This window comes from Acanthisitta chloris, unplaced genomic scaffold (assembly GCF_000695815.1).
Source record: "Acanthisitta chloris isolate BGI_N310 unplaced genomic scaffold, ASM69581v1 scaffold44076, whole genome shotgun sequence".
NCBI lineage: Eukaryota > Metazoa > Chordata > Aves > Passeriformes > Acanthisittidae > Acanthisitta > Acanthisitta chloris.
The window spans coordinates 689-13,876 of record NW_008680680.1 but is presented as its reverse complement, the minus strand read 5'-3'; the positions used below and the strand labels follow the sequence as shown (position 1 = coordinate 13,876).

At 42.6% G+C, this 13,188-nt stretch overlaps 1 protein-coding gene across 1 annotated transcript; it reads right to left on the bottom strand.

Annotated features, from left to right (window-relative positions):
• Nucleotides 1–250: 250 nt before the first annotated feature.
• Nucleotides 251–9,040, bottom strand: LOC103805132 (probable E3 ubiquitin-protein ligase HERC3; the record flags this gene model as incomplete). The annotated part of the gene is made up of 9 exons (XM_009077767.1): nucleotides 251–314; nucleotides 861–985; nucleotides 1,749–1,825; nucleotides 2,339–2,499; nucleotides 3,122–3,252; nucleotides 4,107–4,198; nucleotides 6,579–6,800; nucleotides 7,374–7,450; nucleotides 8,881–9,040. Coding segments are annotated over 9 exons (1,109 nt in total), but the record flags the coding sequence as incomplete, so codon positions are not given.
• Between the last annotated feature and the right edge of the window lie 4,148 nt (nucleotides 9,041–13,188).

Genomic DNA, 13,188 nt, shown 5'->3' with positions numbered 1-13,188 from the left:
AATATAACAGTTGTGACAACTCCAAGAAATGTGTGCCATCTACAGTACACTCACCATGCACTTTCTTAGACCATTTGCCTTCCTTACCCAGCTCTGGGGTCCGCCCTAGAGGACCACCCAGCTCTCTAGGGGATACTCTCTGATTCTGTCTCCAATCTGATCAGAAAAATCAAATCCCACTGCATCAGTGAGTGAAATAAAGGGATTTCAGTCTGCCTCAGGGGAAAGCCACACTTCTGAAGTTTGCCACTTACTTCTTCTCCAAGAAGCTTCCATTCCAGCAGGCAGCTGAGGACAGTATCTGAACAACATTACTGTTTGCAGCAGGAGGACAAAAGAAAACAGAGATGTGGGTTACAAACAGATGACACAGCAAATCTCTTCAGGTCTCTTCCCTTTCTTCTATGGCAAACAATGCCAGCATCACCCCTTTAGAGGCAGAGAGGGCAAGCAGCTCATTCAGGATCATGTAATGTCCCTCTTTGAAAGGAGGAGTGTTAGCATTGCCTCCTTTCCACCTATTCTGCCCTTCTCATGGCAGGTACACTGGGGAAGAAACTTAAGTCTGTTCACAAGTTCTTGCTGCTTTTCATGAACTCTAAGCACACTACAAAGAACAACTTTACAATCCATTTCCCACCCACCATTTGCAATGTTGAGGCAGCCTCAGGTTCCTCTGGTTTTACTCAAAAGCTCTCACCTGGCAGCCTTGTGACTGGCAACTGTCCTCCCCTTGGAAATGACCAAGAACCACACCTGAAAAGGTTGCTGAATTTCAAATGAAACCATGGCACGGAAGCCAACAAAATCATTTAAATAGAACTGTCAACAAAAGGCTTGTCCAGTGTCACAATACCTACTTGACAGAATTAGAACTGTTCTTTTCTAAAAGCTTTTGCCTCCAGACATCTATAGTTTCATCATTTATTAAACAGGTGTAACGTGTTTCATTTATGGTCCGGAAATCATCAGCAGGCAAGGAATTCTGTGAGAAGATACAGATTTCAGCAAAGACAAGGCTTGTAAAACAATTCCTTCTTATCCATAATCTCTATTTTAATATATAACTGATAGCTTCCTTAGTGTGGTCTTTGAAAAGCTTTGGTTAGGAAGTTTTGGCATTACTAAAAAGTCCACACAGGAAGGCATGAACGGGTATGGGAAAAAAATCATCAAATAAATTTTAAAAAGAGGAAAATAAAAAAATCAAAATATGATTTTCTAAATGTACCAAAGCCCTCTTAAATACTGCCATATATAACTGCAGGCTTAGTACATTTAACCTAGACCCATTTCCATGCCTCAAAAGTGTATGTCAAACACTTCTTGAAAGAAATAAGACAGATGCAAAAAAAACAATTCAGCATTCATCCCTCCATCCAGCATAGCTTAACAAAATCCCAGTGTATGTGGTTGATGGCCCTACACATTAATTATGCAGACTCCAGTGTCATAGGTGGAAAGCAGTCGTTCACTTCCAAGCTGCAAAGACTGGACTCCTCTCTCTGTTGATCAAACTGAAATCAATGTCTTCCCAAAGGCTTTGGTGTGCCTCTAAAGGAAGGCGACTTTCAGCCACTCCTAAAGAGCTGGAAATCCCTGTAACAACTGCCATAACTAGTAAGGTTTGTAACGCAAAATGGACTCCAAAGCAATGCTTAGATTTCTGAAGATTTTAGCAAAAACAAAAGATGCACTTAAAGGCTGGGACAGGGAAGCGACTTGAAAAGCTACTTCATTTGGTTTACCTCATATTTGGAGCAAAGCACAAATGTTTGGTCTCCTCCAGAGAAGATATGTTTAACAATGTGATATTTACAGGCATCTGTTGAAGAAAGACGCAGTTGTGTTAGAGACTGATGAATGCAAGTCCCTACTGGGTCTGTTCCCCAACATCTGCCCTTGACTGTACAACTACAAGGAGCAACTGGGACCTTTGAAGGCCAGGCTGAAATCAGCTCGAACTCAAGAACTGTAGCACTTTCTTGAGAGGTACACAGGGCCTGACAGGAAGGAAAAGCTGTCTTTATTTAACTACAATAGGGGCTTTAAAGAGAAAACAAAGCCTTTGGAACTCCATATTAGTACAATTTCATGAAGTCTCAAGATTGCTAAATGCTGAGCTTGGCCATAAAAAGAGAAAGGGAGATGGCACACATTAACAGAACGAGCTAAAGGTCACCCAGTAACTTCCATAGTACATTTCGGACAAGAGGATGGGTTTCATTTATGATTTCCAGAACTTTCACAGAACAATGTTAAGATATTTTTAGACAGTCATGGGTGAAGTGAAACTATTTACATCCATTTGCAACTCCAAATTCCACATAGTACATACCAGGTTTCCCTGATAGTTGCCCATTGTGAGCTGCCCAGTGACCCTTGACGGGAGAGGGACACTTAACATTGCAAGTGTGCCCTGTTCCCAGTTGTCCTCGTGTTCCACAGCCAAATGCATAGATCATTCCTGAAGAAGGCACAAAGGCTAAAGTGTGATGTCTGTAAGAGATGGGTACAAAGTTTGGGCCTTGTTTAACAATAAATAAAAAAGCCACCCCAAAACACACACAAAAAAAAACCAAACTATGCAGCCTAAAACTTATTCTTGGTTCCTCTAGGCCAGAAGCTGGTGAGAAGCAGCATCTTTACACCAGCACTAATGCTCAGTTTTTGCCACCTCATGGCACCAGTTTATGGAACGGAGCACTTTAGGTGGAAGTGACAAAGCAGCTTGTGCCAACATACAGCTGGTATCAGGCTCACAGTATGAGCTTAATCATTTGTTAAGCCTGTGTATATCAAAAGGCAACACAGCACCAGTGTTATCAACTCACTTTTCATGAAAGAGATTGGAAACTTGTGACCAAAAGGTATGCTGCTCTGAAGTCCTGCTCAATTATTAAGATGGAAAAGTATCTTTTACAGGTTACAGCACAAGGTACAGCTCCAGTTAAAAAAACAATCTCCTTTAGAGGGCCTTAAAATTCTCATAGAAAGTGAAATTTAAATTAATTTAGCTTTACACATGGGATGCAGAAGCAAGCCTATTCCCTCTATTCGCATGACTCAGTATCAACATTAACCTCACCAAAAAAAATTTCTGACTGTACACAGGACTTACCTGCCACAGGCAATCTGGGATACTTCACTGCCCATTAGCTCAAGAACTCTTCGGGGGTTCACTTCATCATTCATGGAGTCGTGTCCCAGTTGCCCACAGGAACCTGCACCGAACGTGAACACCCCTCCACTCTGTTAGCAAATCAAACAGCATATTCTCCATTTAGTGGCCCATAACCCAGCAGTATGTCTCCAACTCATCTTTCAGTACAAGCCCAAGCTTACGCAGAGATTGCTGGAAATTTCCAAAGGATTCGGAAAAGAAACGGGTTCTGCTAATGCAGCTTCCAAAGAAGCTACCTTGCCACCCATCAGAAACTAACAGAATTATCTTTAGGTACATGATTAAGTAGCCAATCCTTTACACTCATCTCTGTCAGCTGCTGATCAAAAAGACTGCGACTGTTTTTCCCACAGGAATCCCAATTCATTTTACAGCAGAAAACATTGAGGCAGCAAAACAGGAAGTGGCAGAGGCAAAGCGAAAACTGAGCAGTAACCTTCCAAATCCTAGTCCTGTCCTCTGTCCACTAACTATACACCATGTGGAAGCAGCAGGTTTGGAACTGGCACCACAGAATCAGAACTGAAAACCTCTTGTAAATGCTGTGAGTGACAGCTAATGTTTTTTTAAAACACTTTTGTTTTGGCTTCCATCTTATTCTGATGCACAGCATCACTGTTGACCATCAAAGTGATATTTTCACCCTTTTGAATGTGAGTATATTAATGTTTTTGCACAATGACAATTTCTTTAAGCAGTTCACCTGAGTGTTGCTATTCATTGCCACAGATTATTAAGATCTTCAAAATCAGTAATGGATCATGTTGGTAATGAATCTCAGAATAAATAATTACACTATACTTTCCACACAGTTTCTTCTACTGGGATCAGAAGGAATGCACCAAGTCAATCTGTTCTTTTCTACTGTTACCCAGGAAACTACTGAGACGGGCAGCCAGGTTTCCCAGGTCAGCATCTTTACCTTTGTCAAAACTGCTGTGTGCTCCTCTCCACAGCTGATGTAAACAACCTTCTGAGACCGCAACAGCTTCACATGACAAGGGGATTCTCTGTCTGCGTTGAAGATACAGAATATAAAGTAGCTGTTTCATAAACACAAACTTACATATTCAAGCAAACCACTGACAGTCTGATTTTCAGACGCAACCTGTGAGCGCAAGGGAGGCTTTAACAACCGTGGTGAAAAACACTTCAGTGAGAGAACTTCACTGCCATTTTTCCCCTCCAGTTCTGAAAAGACTTGTCTGACTCAAACAAAATTGTCCAGAGCAAGAATGCAAATGTTGAGAAACTTGTATAAACCCAACATGCACTTGCTGTTCGGGAGATACGATGAATGCAGCCTAGCTACATCCACCTTCAGCTTTGTGCTCCATTTCAGACTCCTCAGTGATGACTGCAAACATTTGATTTCAAAACCTTGCTTAGACCTTTTCCACACAGAACAATCCTGACATGTGGGAGACACTTGCGCAACACACCAGACAAGCTGAATCCCAATGCGTATTTAAATACCTAACCTTCCTTTCTGTTGTCATCCTTTAAGCAGAAGATCCTCCTGCTTGCAAAGGCTAATCACTGCCAACCATTAAGTAATGCTTTTCTCCTTCACTCTGACATTCTAATCAGTAGAAGTGTCTCTCCTGGGGATGAATACGGTAAGCAAGGTTACATGTTCTAGTGATGTAAAAATAGAAGCTAAGCATTTCAAGGAGCAGTAGGCACTCTAAAACAGTTAGATATTAAGGGGAGAAGCTGCTTACTTCATACCAACAAAAAGAAAATAAGGTTCCTACCCATAGAAGTTGTCTGCTTTTTAAGATTCTCACCTAAGGATTTGTAAGGTGCTTTATTTTCTGGGTAGTGAAAGGAAAACAGTCACAATTTCATGGATTTAGAATTGAGATAAGATTTTTCATTTATTTTGTTCTCTATTTTAGCACTCTGATCTTTATTTTGACAGGAACAACACTACTTATCTCTACAGCATAATTGTTTAAATAACAGCACTGCAGAATACCCATGTTTGTAGACTTCACTGCTCACATTCACAAAGTATAATTCACACAGTCTTACCATTCTTCACTTACCATAAATACCACGCACTTACTACAGAGCCATGTATTGAGGCATAAGCAGACTATGATCTCTGGCCAGCACCACCCCACGAGCAGATGCCTATTATGCTCATTTAAAATTAGCCCCATGTCAAAGCCTCTCACATAAACTGCAGCTTTGTTCAAATTAGAGGCATTTATCTGTCAATCTACATGGCAAGAACATGGCTGCTCTTATACCAGATCAGCTCTAGTTTACATTACAATACAAGAGAATAGACCTATAGCATTTTTTGAGAGAAGACAAATTATGTTAGAAGTTATACAAGTGTGTTTCATACTTCTAAAAGTGTGAAGCAAGACAAAATTATGCATACAATATATTAGTCTCCTTTGCTAAACTACAGGCTGCTTTTTGAGTAATTGCTTTAAATATGTTTCAGTTGGTAAGGTGGATTGTCAAAATGCATCATTCCATTACAGGCACACAAAATGTGTACATTCTCCCTTGCAAGGTACAGTGTTTATATACTACTACATTATGCAACATAACATTCACACCTCCTGTACTCAGTCACAGAAAGTAAGTTATCTGTGCATGCTAGGTATTACATCTACACTCAGAAGCTTGCCTAGATATTTAAAGCTACTCAGCAACTATGCAGAAAACAATAGAGGTTGATTTGAATCTTCCACTTGCTTTTCTTTTTTTTTTTGCAGAAGGTTAGGAATGTGTGAACAACAAGTAGAGGAGATCTGGGCTTTTCAGACTAGCAGCAATGTCATACCTGTTCCTCAGCCTCATTTATAAACCTATCTTCAAGTTTGTTGATGACCACACTTCACTGAACACGGGCACCTGAAAAAACTACCATAGGCCCTATGTGTATAGCGAATTGTACAATAAATGAACTAAACAAAATACTGAGATATTCTGTATTGCCATAATTATGTAGCATTTTCTAGTTCACCGGTCAAAAACATGGGCAAATGAGGGGATGGGTTCAGTCTGCTGTCCTGCAGGGAGATCCTTTGCCTCACACCAACTTCAAACAAAATATGAACAAAGCATTTTTGAGAAGAGGGAGAAAGAATGTGAGCACTTCCTTTAGTGACTGCATGTTGACACTTTATAATGATCTTCCTTTTTGACCCTTCTCACTTCCACTAACATCCACAAGCAGAAAAAAATGTATTTCTGTTCCTACCAAGTATGAAAAGCCTGTAGAGACAGAGACCGTTCCTCTCCCCACTCCTCCCAAGAAGAGTTACTGAGTGTTACATATCCACTCAGTAAAAATACACTGTCAATGCAACAAGAGACACTAAGCCAAAGTAGTCTAATCTTCTTTCACCTAGGAGAATAATTTTCATACCTCGTTCATCACTTAGTCCCAGCTGTCCTGAGCTGTTCTTGCCCCAGCCAAACACAGCTCCTGAGAGAGAAAGGGCAAAACTGTGGGCTCCACCTGCAGCAACCTGAGCCAGAGGGATCCCATCAAGAGACTTGACACGTTGTGGACTGGCTTGGGAGGGACATTCTTTGCCCAAGCCCAGCTGACCATAGCTGTTCTGCCCCCATGTGAAGAACTGGCCATCTGAAAGAAGGAATGAAAGAGTATGGTGAGTTTCTCAAAATGAACAAGAAATGGTGCTGGAGGCGTCACTCCCACCCCAAGCCTCATGACTGGGAAAAAAAAATTATCAAGCAAGATATTCTTTGCCAAAATAAAAGCATAGCCTGAAGCCACCAGGAAAATAAACAGACAAGCAATTAAGTGCAAAATACAACATAAACCTGCACTTTACACAGTGCAACAAAGAAGAATCCACATATTGCACACAGAAGAGTAATAGCCAAGGATAATTTCAACAAAAAGAAATTAATTGCACACATTTTTCTACATCAAGATGGAAAGCTTTTAAGCGTCCCTGCCATCATTCACCAGTGAAACAGTGGGTGGCCTGTGTGCAATGTTTTCTTTCTTGCCAGCATTGGAAAAGCTCTTCCTCCATATTCACGGTACCTGTTCCATTTTATAGCATCCATTTGGCCTGAAAGCAGTCAGGATATGGGATGTCCTTAATTTATTATGCAGAAATATGTAGTCTTGGACACTGTGCAAAATAACAGCACAAATCTTGGTAATTAATAATGAATGTTACAGTACCTGCTGCCAAAGCCAGGCAATGCCAATTTCCACAGGAAACCTGCAGTATCGTCTGTTGGTTCAATTTCTTTATCAACCTGAAGATGACGACACTATTTTAGACTGTGTCCATAAGATCAGTATCACCTTAGACAAAAATTATGATTTCCACCCAGATATTTCTTTTACATATACACACAGCCTATGGTTTTGAGGCTGAGGAACTGTCTTGAAGGTGATACATATCCCTACATAATAGATGCAAATCTGTGGAGACCTTTAGACACTTGACTACTAATTCAAATACATTTCGTGCTGTGACACTGAATCCAACCATCTGGAAATGGTGAAAATAGCTGCTTCTTGGTGTGTCTCTCTCACTATTTTTTTTCAGGCACTGACATTTTTCATGCTGTCAGAGGCCTAGCAGTTCCCATGAGTTATAGCACCAAAACCTCTTCAGTGCTTTGTACAGAGAATAGCATGTCAAAGGTTCAAGTTATTTTACAAAAGTGTTATTTTTAAAATGGCACTATCACACTAACATGTGAGCCTGCCAATCTCCGTTATATCAGAACCACATGCAAGTTCAGGATTGTCTTCCCACAGACCCCTTCAGCTCAAACATCAATCTTTTGTAATTGAAACTCTTCCTTTAAATACTGTTTCAACAAAGACAGCCATCCTAGAGAGATGTCTCAAACTTCCAGTCTGCACTGAATCTGCAGTGGCAGACCAAATGACAGACTACATCTGTTATTAACACAGCATGATAAAACACCATGAAGTACAGAGGGACCAGTTACCATTACTACAGTGGTAAGCTGAGACCTGTCATCTGTGAACTGCTTTGGGTGAAGGAGTCTTGGTGTCTGCCACTGGGCTATGCCCCTACCACCCTCTATACACCCTTGCACTCAAGCCTATCAGACACAGGTAAGATACATTAAATAAGTAAATTAATAAAACTGGGCACTATCCTAAACTTTCAGAGCAACATTCACTATTCAGAATTGCAGTAGGCTAGTTAGCAGCTTTGCTGCTAAGAGGTAACACAGCAGGAGTTTCAGAGCTGAAGTGCCATTTCACTCAGCCACATCATTTTTTTTCCTGTTCTGGACACATCCCTCCTATCTTCCTAGGGACTGGAATAGAGATGGGTCTCACACACAGCATTTCTATTATTGAGTCCTCCCTCATGTACCTCCTTGTTCTGTACAAAACATTGTGGCATTTTTCATTGAGGAAGCCAAATAGGCTCTGATTTTCTCTTCCGTGCCTCGACCACCCACAGGCAAAAGGTCTGTCCTGTCCAGAACTCCAGCGGACTTGAGTCCTGGGTGGCTCGGGGGAACCGGAACAGTACTGAAAAGGAGAAGGAATCACCCTTACATCCCTACATGAGAAGTGCCTGATTACTGCTCCATTAGTGACCCTCCCACTAATCCCAGGCTGGAAGGGGAGCAACCCCTAATGTATTACCTCCAAGGAGCTGCCTTAAGGAAACCTGAACCTGTTACATGCTTACCTTGGTACCGTCACTGCATCTTCTGTAGTGGTGAGGCCCAACTGTCCATCACTGCCAGCACCCCAGGAGAAGAGTTGGCCCTGGTCACTGAGAGCCACGCTGTGAGACTCACCACAGGCCACATGCACAATGTGCTGCCCGGCCAGGGCTCCGATTTGCTCTAAGAGAAACAGAAAACAACTCTGGTGACAGGATTCATCTCACGGTGACACACAAACATTGGGTCTGGGCAAATTTGAATGCAAAGACATTCTGACGAGTGCACAGACCCCCAGTTTAGTTTTAAAACACTTCCTGCATAAGAAAACCCTGGTCTGAAAATCGTAGAAGGCAGGCAAGTACATGCCTAAACACAATGACAGTCTACCCACAGCCAGCCTCACAAACACAGGGAAACCTATCAGGTTATTTAGGAACAAACAGACTTCCTCGATTTAAGGTTCTCTCACCCAGTTTTGATTCAGGGATCAGCTGCAACCAAGAAGCTGGCAGGACCTCTAAAACATATTTGACCTTCCACAGGTCTCATGTCCACTGAAGAGGAGTCATCCACAAAGCTGGACATCATCCACAACACATCTACCACGCCTTGCTTTATTGTTTGATGCATGTGTGTTACAACACACTCTGTGCTAATCTTGAAACAGGTTTAAACCTATCAGCCTACTCCTACCACTGTCCAACACTCATAAAAAAAAACCAGAAAGGCTGCCTTAATGGAGAAATAAAAAGATATTTTTTTACAAAAAATCATCACTCAGTCCTCTGGAAGCTAACCCACAATTGACTTTTCATCACTGCATCACGTTAGGCAACTGAAGCAGGTTTGACTACTACTCTAACATCTTATTTATTACACAGTTTTCGCAAATGGACATGAAAAAAGTCTTTTTTTTTGCAATAAGCCATAGGAAATACCACATGATTAATTAATACAAAAATTCCCTGCATGTCAGACAGAAGCTAAGCTGCTTTCCTTTTTTCTTCCCTGAATAAATACAAATGTTCCAGGTGGATGAAGGAAGATTTCACCCTGTAAGCTTCAAGGCAGTGATCGACTTTACTGAAGTCCCACTTGCCTGCAACAAGAGAGGAAAGGGTAGTTACATGTCACTCTATGAAAATGATACTCCACATCAAGGGCATCCAGCAATCATTAACACACTTAGCACCAAAACCTGCATACCAATCAATGCACATGTCCCAAATGAATGCAAAAGGAAGGCACCCCAAGAAGGGCTCACCTTCTAAGTCTGGGAGTCAGAAAATGAGGAGAAAAATCCCTATGGATGTTATGGAAGAAAAAGGTGACAATTATTTAAATATTTATTCTGACAAAGGAAAATACCACCTAGACATGTGCTTAATTTCACTGAAAATAATTAATGGCAACAAAGGTACAGTTTACAAGTAATAAGCATACAGACATCTAGGAGTGCTTCAGCCCTTCCTGCTATCCAACCATTGTTTAGCTCTGCCATCTAATAGCCACATTTGTCCTGCAACTCTTTCAAGCAGGACTAATTTCTCCCAGTCCCACTGCAAACCCCATCTGAAGACACAGACAGGTTTGAGGGTGGTAGCACAATTTACACACATACCTTCCACACTTGGGCCCATAAGCATCCAACTACAGCACTGATTGACAGCCTGGTTCATGCTTGTTTGCATATATAAATGAAAGAGTCTATTTTTATCTGTGTGCTCTAAACAATCAGCAACTGTAAGGGCTGGTCTAGGTCACTGACAAACAGTGGACAAGGTATCTCAACTGCACGTGGCTATGGTCTCTTCCTCTCAGCCATCCAGCAAGACAAAAAATACCTGCTGCAATGTGCCCAATATACCACCTAACTTCACACAGGTGTGCTTCTCTATTGGGACTGGAAGGTCCAGAACTAAAGCTTCTGCCAGAGAGGACAGCATCATCAAACAAAGAGAATAATGAAGCCATCCTCTTCTCCAAGGAAACCCTTTGACTGACAAACTCAACATTTTGCAATAATCTTGCTGGCAGGTTGCACTGAGACTGGCATTAACCAGAGCACGTGAGCTCTCAAATCTGGTCATAAACTCACCAGCCCACCCTTCCAAAGCTGGTACCTTGACCACTGCCAAATGCTCTAGGGGATATCACAAGACAGACAAAACAGCAAACATGGACAATATGGCATGCTGGGGCATCCATAACAGATACTGTGTTTTGCTACCTGCAGGCATGAATGAGATGATTTCTTCCCTAGGAAAGCAGTATTTCCCACAGTAAGTATAAGTATACATGTCATAGAACCCGAACCACTGGAGCACCTCAGGGAGGTGACAGAAGATTCCAGTGATCAAAGATCAGCACCAAAAGCTGGAGGAGGCAGGACTCTGACCACCGCAGTACTGCAGACAGAACGATAGAATCACAGAATCAACCAGGTTGAAAGAGACCTCAAAGATCATCGAGTCCACCCCTACCATTGCTACTAGACCATGGCACTAAGTGCCACATCCAGTCTCATCTTGAAAACCTCCAGGGATGGTGAATCCACCACCTCCCTGGGCAGCACATTCCAATACTTGAGCACTCTCTCCGTAAAAAATCTCTTCCTAATATCCAACCTAAACCTCCCCTGGCAGAGATTGAGTCTGTGCCCTCTTGTCCTCCTGCTGGTTGCCTGGGAGAAGAGACCAACCCCCACCTGACACCAACCTCCTGTCAGGGAGTTGTAGAGGGTGATAAGGTCACCCCTGAGCCTCCTCTTCTCCAGGCTGAACAACCCCAGCTCCCTCAGCCTCCCCCAGCCTCCCCTTGTAGCACTTGTCCTCGAGTCCCTTCACCAGCCTCGTTGCTCTTCTCTGGACCTGCTCCAGCACCTCAATATCCTTCCTGAACTGAGGGGCCCAGAACTGAGCACAGGATTCAAGGTGTGGCCTCACCAGTGCCGAGTGCAGGGGCAGAATCACCTCCCTGGTCCTGCTGACCACACTGTTCCTGATCCAGGCCAGGATGCCGTTGGCCTTCTTGGCCACCTGAGCACACTGCTGGCTCATGTTCAGCTTCCTGTCTCTCCAAACTCCCAGGTCCCTTTCTGCCTGGCTGCTCTCCAGCCACTCTGTCCCCAGCCTGGGGCGCTGCTTGGCATTGGTATGGACAAAGTGCAGGACCAGCACTTGGCCTTGTTAAACCTCATCCCATTGGAATCAGCCCATCTCTCCAGCCTGTCCATGTCCCTCTGCAGAGCCCTCCTGCCTTCCAGCAGATAGACACTCCCCCCTGTACTTTGTGCCATCTGCAAACTTGTTGATGGTGCACCTAATCCCCTCATCCAAATCGTCAACAAAGATTTAAAGAGTATCCTGAAGTATGAGGCTGTGGCAAGGGCTTCACACATCGGGACACAGAGAGGATATCCAATATGTTTAAAAATCCAAGGATGTTTCATTCCCCACTGGCTCCATCTTAAGCTTAATTCTGCAACCCAAACATGGCCTTGCTCTACGTGCCATAACAGAGAACTAATAAATACCATCTTGTTTTGAACAGCTGCCCTGTGCCACTGAAAACCTTCAGTGACTGCACTGCTCACTCATGAAATGGAGTATGGTCTCACCTTGACTCAATGGACAATGACAGACAGAAAAAAATAGGCCTGCGTTGGAGCTGAAGATCTTTGCCTTTAGAAATGTATGTGTACAGCCCATCACACCACACTATGTTCCTGAGACTGTGTCAGTAGTGGCTTGCCTGAAGAGTCATGAAGAAATGCACATGCCAAACAGTTTCAGTTTTACACACTCACACACATTTATTTCTAGAGATGGAAAAAAAGTCAGCGTTCCCCGGGAACACAAGCTGCCCAGGTAATCCAACAAGGGTCCCAGTTCACTGTCAGGCCTGCCAAGTCACCAAATGTACTGTCTCCCAGCTAACATGGGTAGTATTATCAAAAACATCTGTCAATTACTTCTTTGCTGACCTCTCCCACAGCTTTCTTACATCAAAATAGGTGTTTCAGTGGTTGGTACGCATTTGCTTTAATTTCCAAAGCATCACAACACCATTATTCATTCCTTGTAAAAGATCACTGCACTGAGATGAATGGTACAAAGGCTGAAGTTTATTCTTGGTATTGTCTCTTCAGTAACTGATGAATAAAACCAGTCAAGTGGAGCTTAAAAGGCACAATAATATGGAGAGCTAAACAGAGAAAAAGCCCACAAGCAACAGGGAAGGGTTGAAGGAGTTAACAACGCAGAGTTTCAACACATCATAAAACTTTCAGAAAACAAAAAAATAAAAAATCCCAAGTGAGGTACACA